Source organism: Leptinotarsa decemlineata, unplaced genomic scaffold (genome assembly GCF_025532065.1).
Source record: "Leptinotarsa decemlineata unplaced genomic scaffold, Ldec_3_MD MMD2_tig00026340_RagTag_RagTag, whole genome shotgun sequence".
NCBI classification, from domain to species: Eukaryota; Metazoa; Arthropoda; class Insecta; order Coleoptera; family Chrysomelidae; genus Leptinotarsa; species Leptinotarsa decemlineata.
This window is the reverse complement of record NW_027412694.1, coordinates 298,226-323,001: the sequence shown is the minus strand read 5'-3', so window position 1 is coordinate 323,001 and position 24,776 is coordinate 298,226. Positions and strand designations below refer to the sequence as shown.

Genomic DNA, 24,776 nt, shown 5'->3' with positions numbered 1-24,776 from the left:
TCAAATGTTTTTCGAAAGTCATCCAAATAACAAAACACATGGGGTTCCAACTCCGGGCCTAAGACTTGTTCAATCAGTCGCTGCCAGGTGGCAGGACTATTATGGAGGCCAAAAGGCATCCGACGAAACTGATATAACCCCCTGTTTGGGACGGTAAAAGCGGTGTAAGGTCGAGATTCCTCCGACACAGGCACTTGCCAGTAAGCTGACTTGATGTGTAAAGTCAAAAGGTATCGAGCGTCTTTCAGCTTATCCAAAGTGTCTGATACCATGGGCATAGGATAGCTATCTCTTTCTGTAACTGCGTTTAGTTTTATAGTACACACAAAACCGGTAAGTGTTGTCCTTTTTCTTCACAGGTAAGATGGGGGAGGACCATGGACTATTACTACGCTCCACAATGCCTTCATCCAATATCTTATTCAACTCCTCATCGATGTGTTTCATAATTACAGGATTTACCCGGTAGTAACGTTGTTTTATGGGTTTGTGATTGGTCCTGATTACGTGTTCCGCCAAGTTTGTACACCCTAAAGACATCCCCATAAGTTCCTTATTTCGCTGTAACACAGCGTTGAGGCGAGCACTATTTCGCGGAGTTTTTTTCACGATTTGACGACTTGTCCTTTGTGTCATCTCGAGTTCTCTAGCTACTCGACTTGCAGAAAAACCACCAATGCTCGGGTTTTGTCGCTCTGCGACCACGAGAGAGGTACTGGTGTCCTCGTGCGCAAAATGTCTACGGTGAGTAGAATCTAGCCTCAGACTGGCCGATTCTACTGGAGTTCTTGGAATGCTGTTTCCTCTGAAAACTGATTCCTGGGGGGTTCCTGGGGGGTGCTCGTAGAAGTCGCTCTCAGGCGGCTAAGCGTGTCTGACAGGGCACTTGATTGACCGAAACTTGTGGTCTCGCGATTTGGCATTGGTGCATTTTCTGCAAGCTGCGCTCGCGCTTGTCTTGCCCTAGTCTGTTTCGATTTCAAAGTGTCACTAAAATGGCTCTGACGAGGAAATAGTCAGAGGGAAGGATTCACGGAAATCTAATATTTTTAAGTTCACACTTGGATCGCGAAACTGATTTTTCCTATCCAAGGCCTACAGGGTGAACTGAGCTAATGATTTAGGAATAAGGAGCCCAACGGGTGAATAGCACCCTAGGATGAGGGCCGCTCGCAGGATAAGGTAGAAAGGTATCCTGAAAGGTCCCAACGGTTAGGTTGAGTCGTTCGCCCGAAGGACGTAACTAATGATGGGCTTGACCCTCTCAAATTTAAGCTCGATATACCGCTGCTTAGTTATCACCGTAAGGTATCCACAGGGTACCTGAGCCTGAGCAACTTTAGTAGGGACCTGCTCTTCCTTTGCAGGATTTAGGCTGCTTTCCTCTGGCGGAGTGCCAAAAGGAACCTGGACAAACGTAAGGTATGATTAAACACTTCAATAAGTTATCCAACCAATAATCTGCTCCAGTATATTCCACCAATTCCACTGATTAATGATGACCGCAGATCCCTGAAGACTCCTGTGCTATGAATTGTCTTTATTAAATTCTAAAAAGAACTAGATAACCGAATTCATTCAATAAATATCAACCGCAACTTCAAACTTCCAAAAAATCTTCGGATATTCAAGACGACTGCCACTCGCTCGATGTTCGAAATTCAATTAACTATCGTGGCTCGGAACTTCGTATATTCATACAAAATAAACGGGCTCACTTCCGCTCCACTTTCAGCCAATCGGCGATCGCAAAAGTAGGGCGATTTTGCCTGACCTCGATTCAATGTTCACACAACGAAAAAAACTCATTTCGTATGTATTTGCCAGCGTTTACGACCTGTTTTTATGCAGGCGCTGGACTTTGAAGTAGGAATACCGCTCTGCTACTTTCCATTAACGTCTATATGCCGCTGTTCCTATCTCATGTTTTCCATATATATCGTTTCGCTTCCTTTCGTTTTCGCTTCCTCAATAAATGAAATCAAACAGTCTTCAGCCTTGCTAGGAAATCTTCGGAAAATCGCGAAAATTCTAAATTTCCGTTTTCCTCGATTTCATATATAACTCGGCATCCTAAGACAAAAAGTATCATGTCGCGTCTCGATATTCCCGTTTCTTCTTGCAGAAAAATGCGTTTGAAAAATATAATATTTTTCAGAACTCAAATGTTAATAAAAATTGAACCACGAGCACTGGAACCGTGATCGAGGTGTCAAACGATAGCTAATAAGAATCTCTATCGATACTTCTTTGAAGAAAGCACGATTTTCCTATCTAGATAGCTGAAAAAGTCATTTTCCGTAAAATCGACTTTTTCCTTATTTAACAATTTGGCGAAGGCTACTAATCTTGCAAAAGATTTTTCTAACACATAGGAAACGATGTTCCACATCTTAATTTCCAAAATTAAGCTGAAATATCTTGGGAAAACCAATGTTTTTTCTCATTTTCTCAATATTCATTCTGAGTGGGCGGTCCTTGTACAGTTTAATACAAGGAGCTCGTAAAATTCAAAACTAGTTTTGTTTCACGACAGGATCAATTAGTGATTCAATATAGGCATCGCGAATGAATTTACGATCGTTGTATCTTTCTTTTAACAAGTTCCATGCTGTCTCATAGTTTTGAGCCGATGATTCAATAGATGAGATTGGTAGACAAGTGAGTTGAAAAGATCATGAAATTCTAACCAGTTATCAATAGAACCGTGAAATATGGGTAAATTTATAGTAGGCAAACAAGGATTGAAATATAAGTTAGATGTTGCTCGAAAAATGGGACAGTCACTGTACAAGCTGCGGCTTGTGGTATAGACGCGTTCAATAGAGTATTGTTTTCATTCATTGTTTGTTCCGCTTGCTGCCGTATTACTTGTAGATTGCGGCTGTGATTGTCCGCGAGAAGCTAGTAAATTTGAGGCAATGTAAAATGTATCAAAATATTGTTCCCCAAAATTCGTGCGATAATCGCTTAATTCTTCCGATTCTTCGAGAATTAACTCAAGGTCTGATTGACAGATTTGGAACGTTGCACTGTTTCTATTTCGTTAAACTGTTTTTCTAGAGCAGGAAAGTCAGTTGACGGATCTAAACGCGATAAGAACTTTTCATAATTTTTAAGAGATTGATTGAGTGAAAATAGTAATCGAAACGATATATTGAACAATGAAAGAATATATGAATAGGATAAGATAGGATAGTCCAAAGACTTACCTTGACCACTGACGATTTTGACAAGATATCGATGCTGCTGGCCGTGAATTCGTTGGATAGACTGATAACCGCTGCTTGGGCTGTTGTACGCAATGTATTTTCAGCACTTGAAATCATGGAACTGGATGCAAGATTGCATTGATGTCGATAGTTCCATGTTTACTGTTCACTTACAGTTACAAGTAAAAACTTGAAAATTATTATGAATATTTTAAATCAATTTTAAAAACATCCTGCTCGAAGGACTACGAGGTACTGGACGGGCAGGGACGACACGTGGGTGGCCACGTGGTTCCTTTGTCTGTTTGGGAAGCGTTCACAAGCACTGGTTATTTATCTGTTTTGACTGTTTAAATTGAATACTTTGGTAGTATTCACCCTATAGATGATTGATATACACTAATACTGCTTGATAGTACACTTGAAAGTAAACTTCACAGTTTATTACCACACTTTCTTTGTTCTAACTAGGAGCACGTGAGAGACGTCTGTTCTCTTCGGTGAAACCGGTCGTATACGTATAAATGAAATCTACCAGTAGTATTTAGACATAAGTGTTTTTTATTCATTTCATTTTTATTAAAACAACGATAAAAATAACCTTTTTGAACATATATCTATGCGTGGAAGCATAATGACATTTTCTAGATAATGAATATTACTGGAGTTTTTTCCCAACACCAAACCGTTATTCTAATACCTCGACACGTGTTTCGATCACCAAGTGATCATCTTCAAGAGGAAGATCACCAGTTTGATATGCCGATATAATAATCGTCACTGCTTGGTTTGATACTGAAACTACTACATTTATTCGTTTGTTTTTCTTCTGGATTATTAGGTTCATGATTGTTTTCATTGCTATCTTGCATTCTGTAAACGTATTCTAAGTCAGTCAATGACTGTAGAGTTTCCATTTCAATATTGCCTTTAGTACAAATAGGCAAAAGTTGATTTTCTGAGGCAACCAGATCATGTTTTGCTAAAGACACCTGTTAGGTATTGTAATGAAGTTGCACTGAATTTAGTTTTGTAAAAACGACAACATAAACTCATTTATTCAATAACATACTAATATACAGATAAAAATATGAAATAGTAATTTAGTGTCTGTTCAGTTTGAATACTTGTACACTTCTGCCTGTTCTTCTCGTCGACCTCAGGATTGTGTCTGGCATCCGAGAGGGGAGTGACTATACAGGGTGAACGCCCGAACAACACCATATATCTAGTTCTTTTGGAAACCATATCTGAAATTTCATGAAAAACATGTATAAAAAGAGCTTTATGAGATTCCCTGTATTGAAACTATCAGAATACTTAGAACGATAGCAAAAATTCCATTATCGAATAAAATTGATTAATACCAGTCATCACCCGAAGACGATTGTAGATACCAACAATCGAAACGTCGTGAACTAACGTGACTTGGAATCTCTACACTTTTTTATTTTTTTATTATTTTTTTCCTTTAATTTATTCAATCATTATATTTTTACTTGTAGGTTATTTCACTATCATTTCATTTCAGGTTTATTGTTAAAATCTGTTGCTTAATATAATTGTTATTTTCAACTATTCTTTTTTAATTATTCTTTTTTACTTGTTTCAGGGATTTCAAATCATTTTATATAGTAGACAATGGAAGTCCGAACTAGTGAAATTCATCACGAAACATTGTCAATCACCTTCAAACAAACGTTGATTAATATAATTGAAAATTATGTTGTCAAATCTGTTATGGCAAAATTATATTAAATTCGCGTACAAACTCTTCAAACATTAGTGTAAATCTGCAGGTAACAATTCTATTTAGGATAAAACATTCGTTTCAAAGCTATTGTTTCTAATTTCAAATATTTTCATTCATTTTCGCATTTGAAGCTGTGAAACCTCTGGTCAATAACCTTTAACAATTAATATGAAGAAGTCAATATTTCAACAAAAACTCATATATCATTATTTTCGTCATAACGTTCATTGGATAAAATGATTCAATTCTAGCCGCCCATGGTTTTCAAATATTATTAATAATTTGAGCTGTGTGACACTTAAAATATTGATTATTGAACTGAATTTGACACAATACCGATTCAATTTTGCAATGAAACACTAATCGCTAAATAATGAGCAGCAACTTACAACAAAATCGCGAATGGATATGATTTGGCACTTCAGTTAAAAATAAGGAAAGATTCTTTGGTATGATCAGAGTATTTACAGGTTGCAACAAGTGAGCTGCTTACGAAACCAAGCAAGAACTAATTTTACCTCGTCAAAAGCGGTGTTTATCCTCAGTTTTTGGGTATGAATAGGCGTTTACGGGGAAATTATTCTCAATGATAAAAATTACAAAAATATTAAAAGTGGGTTTTATTTTAGTAAAAATGTAGTATGAATCATATTGAAGCTCTGTTACGCCAGCAACGCAAAGTACGGAAATCGCATTTAGAAAATGCCAAAATTAGGTACTTTCAGGTACCGAAGTCAAAAATTAGGTGCTCTGTAACTTACACCGCAACTCAATACTCAAAATTGCATTGCGTTGAAAATAATAATAAAATAATGAATGTTAAGGAAACACTATTAGGTGCTAATTAAGTGTTAAACGGTGAGGATCGTAAAATTATTAAACAAAAGCTTTCAATTTCGCTAAGAAATTAAGAAGAAAACGACCGCGAATAAGCAAAAAAAATTGAGATACCCGATTTGAGAAAAAAAATTAACAATATGCAATAAAGTCTCGAGATACTCGTAAACTAATACATAGACAATCAAAATAAAGTGCTAATTAAGTGATTCATAGTAAAACTAGATTCTTTAATGCCTATGGGGCTCATGGACCTAAAAACCACCATGACTGATGTACCGAGTTTTTATAGTACGTTATTTAATGAATAAGGGCAAGAAATTAAAGTGCTAATTAGGTGCTCACTAGATAAATAATAGTAAACCTAGATTCCATAATGCCTATGGGACATTATGGAAAACCACTATGACTGATGGACTGAGTTCCTACAGTACGTTCCTCGACAGGTAAGGGTATTAGAATAAAGTGCTAATTAGGTGCTCATTAGATATTTATAGTAATTCTAGATTCCATAATTCATATGAGGCTTATGGACCCGATAACCATCAGGGACCCGATAATCACCATAAAAAAAATGTTCAAAATACCGGGCGGTCCATCGTGGATGCTTTGTTCACTCAGTCAATCGATCGATGTGTGAGTCGATGGTTCAAGACCCAGGCTGAACGCTCAATTTTCACTTACTATCGTTCAACCCGTGTTAGGAATCACACTTTGAAAGGTAAGACCTCGTTAGTTCTTAGCTCCCATAAGTTTCGATTTCTGAAGGTTATCGTTTGTATGGGTACGATAGCTGGTTAACTGAAAAAATATCCACGTCGAACCGCTACCGGCTACCGACCTGCCGGTCGGTAGCCGGTATTTCAAACATTTTTTTAATGGTGGTTACCTTACCTATCGAGGAACGTACTGTAAGAACTCAGTTCGTTAGTCATGGTGGTTTTCCATAATACCCCATAGGCATTATGGAATCTAGGTTTACTATTATTTATCTAGTGAGCACCTAATTAGCACTTTAATTTCTTGCCCCTATTCTTTAAATAACGTACTATAAAAACTCAGTATAGTGAATTTACGGCACGAAATATATAAAATATGTTCACCTATGTGAGGATAACAATGATGATGTTCACTTCTAGGATTGGTAGATACTAGCTGATATCGTCCTCGTCATAAATACTCATCAACTATTCACTTTAGATACTCTAAACTTAATGTGAATATATGATGCAGTGAACTTAAATAGAAGACATCATGAAAAGAGGGGGGATGGGGTTCATGGTAATGTAGCGGTGACAATTGAATCTCAAGGAGAAAGTGCAAGGCTCCAATACTATGTGTAAAGGTCAGGACTGCCAAATAGCTCAAGGTCGTGAGACGCCCTCGAAGGTCGAACCACAAGATCACGTTCCGGGGACAGACTCGAATTTGAGGGTAAAAAAATCATGTTCGAGATCATACGACATTCACATATCTCGGATCTCAAGGTCAAATTTGATTTTCAAGGTCATATAGCCTTAAACATAGCTGAAGGTCTTGTGATATCTTTCAAGATCAAGGTCGAGTGTTGACGGGTCCTCAACCGGCCTTAGGACAACACTATTGCCTTGAGTTAGAGAAATTATTTAAGTCTCCCCGGATTCAGCTTCAACTACCTGCCTGATATCCGGATCCAGCATATAATACAGATGGTAGTTTCGTGATTGTATATGATATAAATCGATATGAAGAAACTCAATGGAACTGCAGACAAATGTTTCTTGGTAATAGCCTTCATCAGTACGGTTTCAAGTGCAGAAAAAAACATAAATTCACGTACTGATAAAAGCTGACTAGCCAGAAACACGTGTTTGCATTTTGTTAGTATTTCATACATCAATGTTCCTTGTTTTGATGTACATCAAATACACTCACGAAACTAAAATATGTATTGTATACTGAAACTGGATATCACGCTTGTAGCTCAAACTGCATCTAACCCGAGACGATTTGGCCGAAACCATAAAGTTCGGATGGCTTCCGTTGATAACTTAGGCTATTTGTATTGTTTTCTGTAATCAAATGCTACCTACCCGTGCATTAAGCTGTACCGTACAGATGAAGCCTAATTAACTAGAAACACATGTTTTCATTTTGTAATAGTGCTTTGTCTATGAAATTTTGTTATTTTGCATGTGTGACATATTTTTGTATATTTACTAATTTTCAGTTTGCGCTACCTTCAAAATGAAACCGAACTCCCAACAACTCCTTCTGACAGCAATATGATATTATCACCAAATATGATCACCTCAAAACCCGTCGTATCATCACAAAAAATTGACAGTTTTCAACATCAACGATCAAACTCCCTATCGGAAATAAATGACAAAATTTTCAATATCGCTGTGAAGGATTCACTTCACAAAGTGAAATTACCTTCGTTGGATCCTTGTAGGCCGCTGCAAAAACGAAAAATTTTCAAAAATACCACTTCGTTGGATAACCGTAAGTAGAAAAGTTTCGTTTGTTCTGATAATTTCTACACCTTGTTCAACCCTGCTCTAACTTTTCTGAATGCCCCCTTAATGTTTAAAAAGGCATTCTAAAAGAAACGTAATTTTCAATAAAATAAACTAAAAAGAATCTTTTGACGGTGAGCGGAAAATTATTTCGATTAAAACTATTACGATTTTATAATTGGATTATAATATGATTAGTGATAACTTTATACATTATTGATCATCCTCCAAAATTAGATTTTGATGAGTTTATGTTAGATTATGATAAATAGGGATATGAATTTTCTCTGCCAGTTGTTATACTTACTGCATGAAGCAGTACAGCTGAATGTACAGTCCTCATTCTGAAAAATATTTCACTATCTATAAGGTTTTCAATTTCCCAAAAATTTGAAACTTGCAATAAGGCTTATCGAATTTTTTAAGTGCATGAAATAGTCAAATTTCTCATTTCTACAAGTTCTACTAGTTGAAACATTCTACAGAAAATTTTATCATAAATAGTTTTCTAGTTTCAACTCAGCATCAGGTAATCAAACACCGTTATTTTAAAAAAATCATATTCCTTTTGGTGGAGATTGTTTGTGTTTTTGAATTTCTATCGCCTCCTTATATAATATTTGATAACGGCTCGAAGTCAAGCACTTGGGTCTCTTCGAAGGCAATAAATTGAGTGCATTTTCTAAACATATGTTCGGCTACTGCTGATTTGTGGATATGGCCCAGATTACAATTTATCTTGTATTCAGGAAGAAAGTTCCAACACTTCAATCCGTCGTTCCAATAAACTGATCCACAGATACAAAGAATCCGGTACAACTCCGGAGATGTTATAGGTTATTTGGGGGTCCTTAATGACCCTAGACTGTCTATGATGTTTTTTGTAGTATCATGTTTCTTCAGTTATTATTCATGTTCATATAGCGAGTCTACAATTTTAGTTTGCAACTGACAGTTCTAATATTTATGTGACGTGTATTATTATAATCAATAAGCACATCGACTATTAGTATGGAAAGTGATCATTACAATCAGCTCATCACAATCATTATAATATGGCGACGAGGATAAACTAGTGAAAGTTTAGAATACAGACATATCAAACACTACGACAAAAACATTCAAAGCAAGCAGCCAACAAGCTAAACCAGAAAGATATTTCCAGAAAGATTTTCTCTGGAAAAAGAGGGCTGGGAGTAATTAGTGTGAAGTTAGCCACGCTTTTCCATCCACAGTTTCTGACGTGCCGACTATCCATGTTGGGATAGAGGAGAAATTGTAAGCAGTGTTGCCAAGTTTCTCATAAATTTAAGGCTGGTATTTAATTGGGCGATATCATACAAATGACCCGAACAAAACAAGAAAAATTTTGTAAACGTATACACACAGAGAAGAACTTGAAATAAAATTTTTCACTGATAATTTTTCATAAACGTATTGAGTAAACATAGGAAGCGTATTAACAGTATCGATTTTGACACGCATTAATTTTTTTTTGAAGATGAATACTTCATATTCTCTGAAAAAACTTCTTATTTTCCAAATCAGGACGAGAACTTCGTGAAATTTTGTGGAATACCTTTCTAAGGGGTATACCTTTTCATGGGGGTACTCATCTAAGATGTGTTCCTATTTTCCAATCTACTATGAGTACCCCCATGAAATTTTGTGAAAGACTATTCAGAGGAGTGTGCTAACAGGGTGAATCATAAAATTAGCGTGACATGCCGTACGGACTGCGATACGAATTTTTATTTTTCGAAAAATAAAAAAATTGTATTTTCCAATCTACGATGAGTAACCCCATGAAATTTTGTGAAAGACCATTTAGAGAGGTGTGCTAACAGAATGGATCATCATCATCAAAAAATAAAAATTCGTATCGCAGTCCGTACGGCATGTCACGCTAACTTGATGATTCACCCTGTTAGCACACCCCTCTGAATAGAATTTCACAAAATTTCATGGTGGTACTCATCGTAGATTGGAAAATACAAATTTTTTATTTTCCAAACAATAAAAATCAGGATCGCAAGCCGTACGGCATGTCACGCTAACTTGATGATTCACCCTGTTAGAACACCCCTCTGAATAGTATTTCACAAAATTTCATGGGGGTACTTATCGTAGATTGGAAAATACGAATTTTTCATTTTTCAAACAATAAAAATTAGTATCGCAGTCTGTACGGCATGTCACGCTAATTTGATGATTCACCCTGTTAGTACACCCCTCTGAATAGTCTTTCACGAAATTTCATGGAGGTACTCATCGTAGATTGGAAAATAAGATTTTTTTATTTTTCGAAAAAAAAAATTCGTATCGCAGTTCGTTCGGCATGTCACGCTAATTTGATGATTCACCCTATTAGCACATCCCTCTGAATAGTCTTTCACAAAATTTCATGGGGGTACTCATCGTTGATTGGAAAATAAGAATTTTTTATTTTTCGAAAAAAAAAATCGTATCGCAGTCCGTACGGCATGTCACGCTAATTCGATGATTCACCCTATTAGCACACCCCTTTGAATAGTATTTCACAAAATTTCTTGGGAGTACTCATCGTAGATTGGAAAATACGAATTTTTTATTTTTCAAACAATAAAAATTAGTATCGCAGTCCGTACGGCATGCCACGCTAACTTGACGATTCACCCTGTAGCACACCCCTCTGAATAGTATTTCACAAAATTTCATGGGGGTACTCATCGTAGATTGGAAAATACGAATTTTTCATTTTTCAAACAATAAAAATTAGTATCGCAGTCTGTACGGCATGTCACGCTAATTTGATGATTCACCCTGTTAGTACACCCCTCTGAATAGTCTTTCACGAAATTTCATGGGGGTACTCATCGTAGATTGGAAAATAAGATTTTTTTATTTTTCGAAAAAAAAAATTCGTATCGCAGTCCGTTCGGCATGTCACGCTAATTTGATGATTCACCCTATTAGCACATCCCTCTGAATAGTCTTTCACAAAATTTCATGGGGGAACTCATCGTAAATTGGAAAATAGGAATTTTTTATTTTTCTAAAAATAAAAATTTTTATCGCAGTCCGTACGGCATGTCACGCTAATTTGATGATTCACCCTGTTAGCACACCCCTCTGAATAGAATTTCACAAAATTTCATGGGGGTACTCATCGTAGATTGGAAAATACAAATTTTTTATTTTTCAAACAATAAAAATCAGGATCGCAAGGCGTACGGCATGTCACGCTAACTTGATGATTCACCCTGTTAGCACACCCCTCTGAATAGTATTTCACAAAATTGCATGGGCGTACTCATCGTAGATTGGAAAATACGAATTTTTCATTTTTCAAACAATAAAAATTAGTATCGCAGTCTGTACGGCATGTCACGCTAATTCGATGATTCACCCTGTTAGCACACCCCTCTGAATAGTCTTTCACAAAATTTCATGGGGGTACTCATCGTAGATTGAAAAATATAAATTTTTCATTTTCCTAACTATAAAAATTCGTATCGCAGTCCTTACGGCATATTACGCTGATTTGATGATTCATCCTGTTAGCACACCCCTCTGAATAGTCTTTCACAAAATTTCATGGGGGTACTCATCGTAGATTGGAAAATGAGAATTTTTTATTTTGCGAAAAATAAAAAATTCTTAAAAGTAGATTTCCAGAACATCTTGAACGCAACGACAGAAGTTATAAATTCAAACAAGATAAATACAATTTCACTCTGACTTCGAACATGGAAAAATACTGTTTATCATGTGGAAAATCACTCCACAAGGGGAAAGACTCTCATGTCCTGCTAAATATAAAAAGTGTTCAGCATGTGGAGCAATGAATCATTTCTGAAAAGTTTGCATAACAACGGAATATGCTCGAATACAAAATAAAAAAAATATATGACATGTACATGACGCAGAAACGAAGGACGGTAATGAAAGTGGTGATACAAATGTTCGAAACATACAGCGTGACTCACGGTCGATGGTCGGTTAGACGTTTCTGGAAAACGCAAAGCGTGATTTTTCTGAAAATTCCACCTCTCACAATTCCTTACCTGTTCTATCGATCTAAAATATTTCCAGCATTGCGGCGTTGCCACTTCCATCAAAAAGTTCTAGCAACTTAATTTTTTAAATGGAACACCCCGTATGTTAATACATTTTTGAAATCGCTCTAGTATTTTAATACTTTCTTGTTAATATTGTCCCATACCTATCTCTATCTGTTTTCGAGATAAAAAAATAAGTTGTGCTAAATATGGTCCAAAACATAGCCTTAATTGAAATTAAGTACATCAGTACTCTCAATTCATGAAAAGTTGATATTTTGATGATAGTTTGGACAAACTCGAAATATTCAAATAATACCAAGAAATCGACTCCATATCATACAGGGCGTGCTAAAATTACTATTATTTCCAATGTGCATAAAAGTAGTCAAAAGTTCATTTTATCAAGTGAAATCCCCTGTATATTACTCGGTAAATTGAAAGATGATGAAAAACGCTTCAAGATGATATATCATGTCTCTATACCTAAATCGTCAAGTTTTCTCAATAAAGTCGCTTCTTCTAGAAACATATTTTTTTTAGAAGTTGGATTTAGGTAGCAGTGGAATTATCATGTAGGTATCCTGAATTAACACCAATGAACGAGAGGAAGTTTGTAAGGTTACAAAATAATTTCCTTAACTATGGCTCAAAGTTTCCAGGGAACAACTGTACCAAAAATCAGTCATTTCTAGGTAAAAAGTAAGATTTTGTGGGCTAAAACATGTGAAAGTACAAACAATAACAAAATAGGATAATTCAATTGGAATGAGCTGGCGCTCCGTCCAGTTGAAACCACGAATTCCTATATTCCTCTAAAGGCAAATTTTCAAGAAAATCAGTTACAGTTACAGTTAATATTTGGAGATATCTCTCTGCATTCAGTGTGTCTTCATAAATAAAAAAGCTAATTTTATTGTTCTTCAGAATACAGAAAACATTCAGGTCAATTTTTTCTTGAAAACCCATTTTTTTTGTAACATGAGGATTATGATCAGCCCAAAAATGTGTATTCCTTCTATTGATAATACCATCCCTTGTAAATTTTGATTCGTCGCTCCAAATTATTTTTGACAAAAATTCCCGATCTTCCTGTGTATGAATCAAAAGGGATTCACAAAAATGCATTCTACGTTCGAAGTCTTCTGCTTTTAGAGCTTGAACTTTGGTAAATTTATACGGATGCATTCCGTGATTTTTCCAAATTCGTTGTACTGAAGCATGTGATACACCTAAATCTTTTTCTGCACTGCGAATGGAAGCTTCTGGATATGCATAAAAATATGCCAAAACGTTAACAGTATTGTCCTCATTTGAAGTAACGATTTTGGTAATGTTGAAGGCGCTTTTAACATGGAGCCATAGTTAAGGAAATGATTTTGTAATCTTACAAACTTCCTCTCGTTCATTGTTGTTAATTCAGGATACATTTGGTTGAATTTTATACAAGTTCTTGCAATGATTTGATCACACTGTCCGTGTATAATAAATAATTTCATACTCGGATGACTTCTTACTGTGCTGGTCAATTATGTTATTACATATATACCGATCTTGATTACCTGAATTTGGTACCTGAATGTTTTGGTACCTCAGTTCTTCTTCTTCTTGATATGACCTCATCTCCCCGTAAAGGTTTGAAATGTTAATCGAACGTTTTCACGGACAGGAATATGTTGAAATTATTCTTCGGGTTTGTTCCGTGTGGTGTATTGTCATCCCCGATGGGAATGAATTTCGCAACGTTTCGACAAAATCACATTTGTCATCATCTGGCGATTATTTGTAAAGTGTTCGAAAGTCGTCTGACCCTACTCGGATGACTTCTTACTGTGCTGGTCAATTATGTTATTACATATATACCGATCTTGATTACCTGAATTTGGTACCTGAATGTTTTGGTACCTCAGTTCTTCTTTTTCTTCTCGATATGACCTCATCTCCCCTTAAAGGTTCCACACGGAACAAACCCGAAGAATGATTTCAACATATTCCTGTCCGTGAAAACCTTCGATTAACACGATTAACGAGGAAGGAATGTTATACTCAGTCACGATTACGAGCAGGCAGTCTTTGGTTCCGTAACAGGTTTATTCTAGGCTCCGGAAAGATCGCCTGTTCTTCTTGAATGATGTTGTCATTGGCTTGTATCTTTATGTTCACGTTCACAGGTTGTGTCATGCTTTTTTGGTGGAATCTCCATCTTGCAATGCATTAGAAACACATGTCATTAAAGTTTTCTCAGAATCCTTGGCATGTTCCTGTTTTTGTTCCACTTGGTTAGGTTGGTTCAAACGAGGTCTTAACTGATCTCCATGCTTCCTCTTTGGTGTTCCATTTACCTCAACGATATATGAATACGGTTCAGTTTGATCCATTACTGTTCCTGGTGTGGATCCTTTACCTAGTGGATTATTCACCCAGACCGTCTGATTAGGATGAAATATCGAGTCCTTCGAACCACGATCACGAATTCGTTTCGGATCAAGTTCTGTCTCATCCATGTTTCTGAATATAAGTCACGTTTCAATTGGTCGAACATAGTACATAAATGTTGTCCAAATATCAATTCGCTTGGAGCCCTGCCTGTCGAACGACAGGTAGAACTAAGATATTACGATAAGTCAACAAAAGACTTTGTAAACGTTCATCTTGACTTTTCTCTTATCCACTAGTTGACATGCGATCTTTGAAAGTCTTCACTGTTCTTTCCGCAAGTCCATTTGTCTTGGGGTGATACGGTGTTGATCGAATATGTGTGATACCATAAGACTTACACAATAATCCAAATTCTTCAGCGGTTAACTGAGGATCATTATCCGACACACTTATTTTCGGATAACCTAATTTCGAAAACACTTCACGAAGCACGTTAATTGTTGATGATTCGTGGAAAAAAACTGACCCAATACCCTTCGAACTCGCATCACTTGTAACTACTACTGTCAATTCATGATTGAAATGTACCGGAGCTGATGAACTAAGGACATTTTTCAATTCATGGGATAATTTTTCATCATAAAGTGTCCACTTGAATGTTGGGTTGTTTTTCAGGTGTCTGTATAATGGAACGCAAATAACATGTCGATTTGGTATGAAACGTCCATAATAAGTTATTGATCCCAAGAAAGATCTCAGTTCACTTACATTTGTAGGAGTTGGCATATCACTTACAGCTTCAATGCGTTCTGATGTAGGATGTAATCCTTCTGCATCAATTTTGTGACCCAAAAATGTCACACAGCTTTGTAACCATCTATACTTCGATTGTTGTGTTTTAACTCCTGCTAACCGTAATCTTTCTGAAACTTGTCTCAGTCGTATCATATATAAATACTTATTTGTTGCAGTTATCAAAATATCATCCAAATATCATACTGTTCCATCAATATCTGCTAGAGATTGATCCATTAAGTTTTGAGATGAGGATAGTGCGAAATTTACCCCAAAAGGAAGTCTTTTATAGCCATAATAACCTTGGATTGTTGATATAACTAAATATTTCCTTGAATCAGTATGAACTTGCAACTGAAGATATGCATCCTTCAGATAGATTTTGGAAAAGTATCGGCCTCCGCTGAATTTTGACATTATATCTTCGAAACGCGGAAGAGGGTAATCATTTTTTCTCACATGAGGATTTATTGTTACTGAAAAATTCCCACAAATGCGAATGCTTCTATTCGATTCGATTGCCAAAACTATGGGTGTTGCCCATCACTACTTTCATTGCCGTCCTTCGTTTCAGTGACATGTACCTACATGTCGTGTATTCTTTTTCTGGTTTTGTATTCGAGCGTGTCCCGTTGTTATGCAAACTTTTGAGAAATAATTCAATGCTCCACATGCTGAGAATTTTTTATTTTTAGCAGGACATGAGTCACTTCTTCTGTGGCGTAATTTTCCACAGGATAAACAGTCTTTTTCCATGTTTAATATCAGAGTGTTCGACTGTAACGAAGCCTGTTCCAAAATAAATGCTGTTGCTTCAATTTTTTTCAGGGAGGCTGTATTATTTAGATGTAACCTAATTAATTCCTGTTGCCAGGCCATGTTGTTGATACCAATAAGTAGTTGATCTCGAAGACTTTGCTTCAAACTATCGGAAAATTCACAATTTCTTGCCAGTCCACGGAGAATGTTCATAAACTGCGTAATGGTTTCACTGTCCTTTCGATAACGGAGCGCAAATGCTACCCTTTGAGACAGAATATCAGTTGACATTGTTCCCTTAAATACGAATGACACAGTTCAAATTATTTGGTTGGTTCAGCTTGTTGGCTGCTTGTGTTGAATGTTTTTGTCGTACTGTTTGATATGTTTATCTTTCTAAACTCTCACTGGTTTATCCTCGTCGCCATAAAATGTGGTATGGTTGAGTTGATTGCAATAATCACTTTTATTACTGATAGTCGATGTGTTTGTTTATTGTTATAATCAACATCACAGAACATCCGAACTGTCAGATGAAAAACTAACATTGTAAACATGGGACATGATACTACATTATTCATGTTCATATAGCGACTCTACTTGTTTACAACTTTAGTTTTCAACTGACAGTTCTAATGTTTATGTGACGTTTATTAATATGTGTTTAATAAAAAATACATCGATTATTAGTATAGAAAATGATTATTGCAATCAACTCAACCACACTACAGTTTTTGTTGACTTGACATGATTTTACGTTGATTTTCGGGTCGTATTGCGAGACATAAGTTCCACTTATGTCTCGTTTGCGTTCACGCAGTTATTTTTATTAAATATTTCTCTTGGCAATTCACATTTTGTCTTCAATCGAAGACCGCCTGCCCGGTACTGACAGCCTATCGGGCTGTTTCAGTCTATCGGGCCTAAAAGCCATGGCTTTTAACGGCAATCCAGTGATACGGTTTCACAGATTGTGGTACAACCCATTTGTCTGTAGGGCAGACCGGGGGTGGAAGTCAAATTTTTTGTCTTTTGCATTTTTAGTGTCCTTTTTATTAATAATCAATAATATTCTTATCAATAGATAGTATTTTTATACTCTTTTGCAAAGAATTTTTTTTCTCCAACCACATCCATCGAGGAAATATAACAATTCTTATGGAAAAGAAAAAGTGTGACTTTCAACCCCATGCCGGAGATGGTTGTCGCAGTATCTGGGGCAGGTAGTCATATAGTTAATTGAGAGGTATAAACAAACATTCTTATGAATAATTTCATTCAAAGTGGAATAATATACGTAACTTATTGAATTCAAGAAGAGATAAAAAGTGTTTTATTCGTAAGAAAAAATAAATTTGCTCCAAATGAATAACTTCCATCTGGTATCCTAAATAACAAAAATTTAAGTCCATCAGTCCGAAATGCTTGTAAATGAAAGATACCCCACCTAAAGAAATTATATTCAGACACTTTAAAATTTAGTGAATATACGAATTCACAATTATGGCAAATTTAACCTGGTAGCTTTGTATGGCAAATTTAACCTGGTAGTATCTGCGGTATTATCATGGGAAAGCGTCAGTAGAGGCCTATATCTGTGATGGACAGTGGTATAAAATCATTGTCCCAATTGAATGGACAAAGAGAGCCTTTGCAATATTTTTTGTATTTCATATATCGTCTTTTGGTTTTCTCGATGATTCACCTTGCTGATCCATTGCATTGTTGATGAATTTTTCAAAGTTCCCCAAACTGACCTGCCCAAAGGTTGTAAGAGGTGAGGACAGTATGGTGGCAGTACTATGTCATTTTTTTCACAAACTTCAATCCTTCGATGGACAAGTGAGAGCTGTTTTCGAGGCAGATAGTACATTTATAGTTTGGGTCTCCGGTACACTGTTCTGATGACTTTACTGATTTTAATTCACTTTTCCTCTCTTTTTGAATGTGTCTCAGTTTTGTAGAGTAGGTACTTGGGTCCTTTAAAATGCGATTTCGTGGGCTCTTTCTCTCGGTAGCTAGTTCTCTCAACACAAGAGAAATAGACGCCAAGGACATTCTGACAAATCAGCAGTATTGAAAAAAGCACTAAGAAAGGGGAGCCACGTGATCGCATTTGAAACGAACGAAGTAATCATTAGAACTCAGAGCAACTGTCTAGGACTATATAAGGAAACGATAGAAATTCAGTAAAACAATTTCCATAAAAAGAAAGAGGTAAGTAACATCGATGAAGTTTAGACCTAGACTTGATTGTGCAAGAATCAGGTTTTGAGGACAAGTAAAACACTCAGTCTGAAACCGTATAGCCCTTGATAATGTATACCGTAGTCGTAGAGGAAATAGCTTTGATACGGTTATCTTCAGCCATGACAGTTCTCACTTCTTGAGAAACCAATATCGTTTTTCAGTGCCAGAAGAGGCTGAATATCCAGAAGAACGTCAAAGGATAGAATCGAGGAATGCATTCAGTTCTCCTCAAGAACGCACTGATTTCAACGATTCAATTTCGCCCTTCGGAAGACCATCACTTCGTCAGAAAAACCTTTCGCAATGCCTCTTGCTGGGACCTCAAAACCTCGAGAAAATATTCGACAACAAGCAGATAATTGAAAATTCGCAAACGCTCTTTCTCAATAAAGGTTACTTCACAAATCAATTGCACAAATCGAAATATTCAAACAAGATACATCATTCAGTTTCAGTGGAATACAAGAAAGATAGAACTGCTGAGGACGTGCTTGTAGATTTGAGTGCCGAAAATGAAAAAAAAATCGACGAACATAGAGTAATAACACTGTTGAGTGAACTGTATGAATGCTTAGAAAAGGAGAATATGATCAATCAGAAAGTCGCATCGAAAACAAAGATTAGGATTTTAAAATGCTTGTATACGTTCGTCGATACGCAGAACGAGCAGATTTTGATAAATATTGCGAAAGTTATATTATCGGTAAGTATATATCAAATGCAATAAAAATGTTGCAAGATCTAAAAACAATTTTCTGGTAGAGTACGCAAGTTTTGCGGTAAAAGTAAAACTGACCAATACTTGATGAAATTTCATAATATTTTTTTTTCAATTCAGTTAGTACTGAACACGCCTGAAGAACCTGTTGTATAGTGACATACGTATATCGCTTCGCTTCCTGCTACTCTATGCTGCAAACTCAGATTGAAGCACATGTATCTCTGTGTAGCATTCCACTGTGTCTCTGTTTGCATGTGTTCATCACTTTCTGTAGACCTCTCCTGAATTATCAAGTAGTAGTGTAAGAGTTCTCGTCGATGGGTAGGACCGTACTTGAAAATACCATAAACTTTTATTCGTGTATTATTTTTGAATCATCAAAAACAAAGAAAATAATAATTTTTCTATCAAAAACAATAGTTTTTAGTAATTTCATTTAACAAATTTCATTTTTTTAATCTTTCAACTCTATAGGTGAAGAGTTTGATTTGAAATATCATTATAGCAATATTTCAAACTGACTCTGTAGTCATCTGCCTAACATGTGTCGAGAATGCAATGATGGATGGATGTCACTGGAGGAAGTTACAAATGATACTAATACTTCATTGAATTTATTTTTCTTAAAGACAAAGTTCCATTTGGATAGGAATAGTCAGTAATTGAGAACTGATGTATGTGGAGAAAATTTTGATAACACCAATCTTTTTATGTGAAACGAACGTTTCAGTTCAGTTCAGTCTATTCCTAACATTGATAAGTGTAAGCGTAAGACAAAAGCAAGAGAAAGTGAAGTAAACTAGTGAATCCGAAAGTTTTTAAGTTGTATTTTCACATTATTGAATGAAGTCATCACTCAGTCATCAACAGTCACTCATTCAAAATATTCATAATCTCTTCTTCACAAAATTTTTGTCTGATCACTGGGAATTGAGATAATTATTCAACTACAGTTACGCTCATGCTATCACAATATGTGAATGAATTGATTTTTCGATGAAATTGCATTTCGTAGTAGAAAACACGCTTTACATTTTAATCTTGTTGTCATCCCCATCAAAATTTTCTATGCATTAACATTGTCCTTCTCATTCGGGGTGATTAAAAATTCATTTTCCAAATTTCCTTTCAAAAGACCACTTCTATTAATGAAGGTTTGTTATTTTTTAGCTAAAAGTAACAGGTAATAACCTAAGTGGAGTGTGCAAGCTAATTTTCAAAGTTGCGAAGGATGACAAAAATGACAATTTGTTCTTCCAGAAAAATCTGTTAGGTATGTCACTGAAAGAATGAATTGAAAACTCAACTAAAAGCTGGTATTTTTCAGAATTGTTTCTCGATGCTTTGGGTAGGTCAAGTCCCTTAGATGATGCCGAAGCTTGTGTTTACGGATATGGCGCCGTCAAGTTTCTAACAATGAATCAAAAGCTCTTGGAAAAAATTTTGGGACTGGGAATATTGCAACTTATGGTATTGCATATTAAAATAATAAATGTGACGGTGAGTATAAATTTCTGAAATCAGGTAAACCTTTAGAACTATCAGGAATGAATTGAGTATTGAAAAATACTGAATAGAAATCATGTGAGTTGTAAAACTTAAAGTTGATTTCAAACCATTAAATTTGAATTACTAATTATATGAAGGGTTCATTGTTTCATGGACCTGATGAACTTTGAACGATAAATGAAAATAAGTGGAAAACTTTCTTATTAGTCAGTGGGCTATGCTTGAAGACTAGCAGTAAGCAAATCTAAAGAAATGAACTTTAAATGTTCAAGCCCATCTTGGATATACCCACACAGTAGGTTGAATGGACTGACGCCTATCAGAAAACAACTACTCCACTGGCTAATACCACGAACGGCGTTGGATTATATCCGACAGGCGTCAGTGCAGGAATCTTCACAGAAAATTTCCTGCATATACAATTGGCAATACAACTGAAAGAGTTGACCCTCAATTTTGGAACGGGCACACTTGCAGACCGGTTTCGGGCTCCTTAGCCACTCGTCAGTGCAAGATAGTGACCATCATAGACCTAAAGTAAATGATATTCCATAATTGAAAATCGAAATTCTTTCAGAGTATTTCATTCCTCGTCTTAGGTTGGAGCAAACATAAAAAATGTCACTCCTTTTAGTGGACGAGGTAATAACCAACTGCATATCTGAAATTTGGTCTTTCAGTTGTATTGCCAATTGCATATGCAGGAAATTTTCTGTGAAGATTCCTGCACTGACGCCTGTCGGATATAATTCACGCCGTTCGTGGTATTAGCCAGTGAAGTAGTTGTTTTCTGATAGTCGTCAGTCCATTCAACCTACTGTGTAGGTATATCGAGACGGGTTTGAACATTTAAAGTTCATTTCTTTAGATTTGAAAATAAGTTATGTCAGGTGATATTAAAGCATGTCGAGTATCGAGAGTAGATCAACAGTAACAAGGGTAGAGGTCTGACCTTACTTGAACTGAATAGTGGGAAGTGTAAGGGCTTGTACACAAAACTGCGGTGCGACGTCACAACGCAAAAATCTGCGAGCTCGCACTACGCATCGCAAGAACTTACGAATTGATTGGGATGAACCCAAAATCTTCTTTGTTTCTTTTGCCTGTATCTCCTAAGCAATAACAAAAGTGCACACTTCTTTTTACGATCCATGTCACCTCCCACATCTAGTACCTGTACACGACCTAGTTTTCGAAATACGTCCAGTACGGTTGACGGTCGTCGAAGGAATGGTGAATGGTGACCATAGGGAGCCACTTGCAGCAAGAATTTGCATCGCAGCAATTCGTGTCGCAACTTTCTGCGTTGCGCATTCGCATCACGTCACATCGCAGTTTTGTGTACATGCCCTAACTAAAAACATATATGTGATGGGATGTATGAAAACGCTTGGTGAAACTATTACGAGTATATAGCGAAAGACGTGTTGCGTTTTTGTAAACTGTCCAGTGAAAATATCACAATGAAGTGTTACTTGAACAAAAACATATACTCTGAATCGTGAATTCTAAAATTGGAATGAGGAACATTGTTCAAACATTACAGAACACAATCTGAGTGCATGTGGGGTATTCTTCTCAATTCACCCCCTCGGAGGGGTGCGTTCGACGTCCCTTATTTAGATAAGGAAAGTAGGTCGAGTGGCACCTTGTTTTAAAGGTCTTTCGAATACCTTTACAAGTCTGTTAAAATAAAATTTTTGTAACGATTAGTTTTCGAGATAATTTGAAGTTGAAATTGCCATGTTGTTGAGTTTTATTTTGAATAAGAATCACTTTGTATTTGTTTTGACATTTTGAAAAATAGTTGAATGACAGTTTTTGTAAACAAGAAGAATAAAAAACCGCTTTTGAAGAAAAAGGAAAAAGTTTGCGTTTTATTTATAGCAGTATATTCAGAAACGATAAACATTGTGCCGGTCTTCGAGCGGATATACTAATAGTGCACATTTCTAGGTAAATATAAACATTGTGCCGGTCTTCGAGCGGATATATTAATAGTGCACATTTCTAGGTAAATATAAACATTGTGCTGGTCCTTCAGCCTAGAGAACGGCAAAATGGAAACACGTAGCAAGACTGCCAAAGCAAAAAGCGAGAGTCATAAAAAGGATGTCACCATCAGCGAAGTTAGAAAAGTTGACAATGCTGAACGCGATGCCACAGAAGACAAGTTATCTGTAGTCTCGTCCAGTAGAAGCAGTAGAAATGATGGTGCACAGTCTAAATCGGTTTCAGTATCTTTATCTGTGAGATCCAATGCAAGTATTTATATGAGAAAACTCATGGAAGTCCAGGTAAAAGCTGACGAAAAAATGGCTATATTGTTGTCTAAGCAGTTCGAAATGGAAAAGCAAATGATTGAAAATAGGTTGGCATTAGAAAAAGCTAGACTAAGTGAGAAATTTGATTTGGGAGTAAGTAATACATACCGTTCGGAAGGTGACAACATTTCGTTTAGAAATTCACATCATTCAAAAGATGACGAGATTTCTTCTGTTGATTCTGAAGTGAAAGTGCGTAATTGGTTGCAAAATACGGACGTCAAGAATATGACAGGTAAGAGGTCGTTCCACAAAAGTCAAATTGACAATACTCATAATAGTACAAGAGCTTCGTTCGAAAATAATACAGGGGCAAGACATACACATTATAGAAAAAATGAAGAAGCTTCAGGTGCAGAAATTAGGCAGTTGTTGGCGAGACAATCAATTGACAAAGATTTACCAATTTTTTCTGGAGAAACTATTGAATGGCCAAGTTTTTATCAACAATTCCTTTCAACAACTAACTTATGGGGTTTAACAGATGAAGAAAATATGTGTAGGTTGAGGAAAGCTTTGAAAGGGGATGCTAGACGATCAGTGGAGGGATTGTTGTTATCTATTTCATCAATCAAACTGATTATCGACATTTTGATTAGTAGATACGATCGAGCAGATTTGATTGTGAAAAGCCTGGTCAATAAGGTCAAGAATTTTCCTATAATGAAAAATAATGATTTCAGGTCTCTGACACATTTTGCGGAAGATGTATCAAATCTGGTGGTAACCCTAGAAACCATGAACATGCAGAACTATTTGGATTGCCCTCAAATTCTGGAGGAAATTCTACAAAAGTTACCCTACAACATGCAGCTTTCATAGGGTGAAAAAGTAAAGAGAAGAATGGTAAGAGCACTTTACAAGAATTTAAAAAGTGGCTGTGGAGAAAGTCGGAAGCAGCAAGCTACGCTCAATCTATGAATGTGGGTAAGCCTTCTACAAATCAGGTATCTGGTAAGTTCTCTCAAAATCAGCCTCATAAAGAGAGATTCAAAATAACTCTTGTTACTTCTCAAGAGAAGAGTACTTCAGTTCGCAAATGTATCATGTGTGAAGAGAAACATATAATAGATAAATGCAAAACTTTTTTGGATCTCTCGATAGACAAAAAATGGGATTTCGTAAAAAGTAATGGTATATGTTTTTCTTGTTTGGGAACATCTCACAAAATAAAATTTTGTCGTAACAAAAAGAAATGTGGGGTAAACAACTGTGAAAAAATACATCATAAAAGTCTTCATAATGACGCATTTGATAAAAATAAGGAGAAAAATGATACTGTTAGTCTAGAAATAATTGCTCATACCACAAAATCATTCAGTACAGAAATTTTATTGAAAATCGCTCCGGTTATAATAATATCTTCTTAGAATGAACTTGAAATTTATGCATTATTTGACGAAGCTTCAACGGTAACTCTTCTTGATCAAGATTTAGCAGACAAGATGAACCTCGTTGGCGAAGAAACAGAGTTAGGTTTGAAGTGGACCCACGAAGACACTTGCAAGAGATTATTTTCAAAAAAAGTAAGTTTTGAAATAGCTGACAAAAATAGGACCACATTTTATCAGATGAAAAATGCATATACAGTGAAAGACATGGATCTTCCTAGGCAAACGGTTGATGGAAAAAGACTAAAAGAAAAATGGAGCCATCTGGAATATATAGATTTTGCTAGTATGGCTCAAGCAAAACC

General features: G+C 36.1%; 2 protein-coding genes across 5 annotated transcripts in view; both read left to right on the top strand.

The window, feature by feature from the left end:
• Positions 1–24,776, top strand: part of LOC111511346 (armadillo repeat-containing protein 2) — a 143,294-nt gene that overhangs the window by 35,804 nt on the left and 82,714 nt on the right. For 2 of the 4 annotated variants that reach the window (XM_074183548.1, XM_074183547.1), the window contains exons 4-8: positions 8,012–8,289; positions 18,688–18,918; positions 18,976–19,229; positions 20,418–20,520; positions 20,575–20,747. In XM_074183548.1, coding sequence (XP_074039649.1) covers positions 8,012–8,289; positions 18,688–18,918; positions 18,976–19,229; positions 20,418–20,520; positions 20,575–20,747 — 1,039 coding nt within the window. Of the gene's footprint in view, positions 1–8,011; positions 8,290–18,687; positions 19,230–20,417; positions 20,521–20,574; positions 20,748–24,776 lie in introns of all 4 variants that reach the window. The other 2 variants (XM_074183545.1, XM_074183546.1) reach the window with 1 other exon arrangement.
• LOC141485899 (uncharacterized) lies at positions 22,509–23,900 on the top strand. Its single transcript, XM_074183551.1, has 3 exons — positions 22,509–22,712; positions 22,771–23,315; positions 23,764–23,900. The coding sequence occupies exons 2-3, from the start codon at positions 22,817–22,819 to the stop codon at positions 23,769–23,771; spliced, it is 507 nt and encodes a 168-aa protein (XP_074039652.1). The 5' UTR covers positions 22,509–22,712; positions 22,771–22,816; the 3' UTR covers positions 23,772–23,900.

Excerpts from the sequence above, each read along its gene's own strand:
- LOC141485899 (XM_074183551.1), top strand. The coding sequence starts at position 22,817 with ATGGAAACACGTAGCAAGACTGCCAAAGCAAAAAGCGAGAGTCATAAA.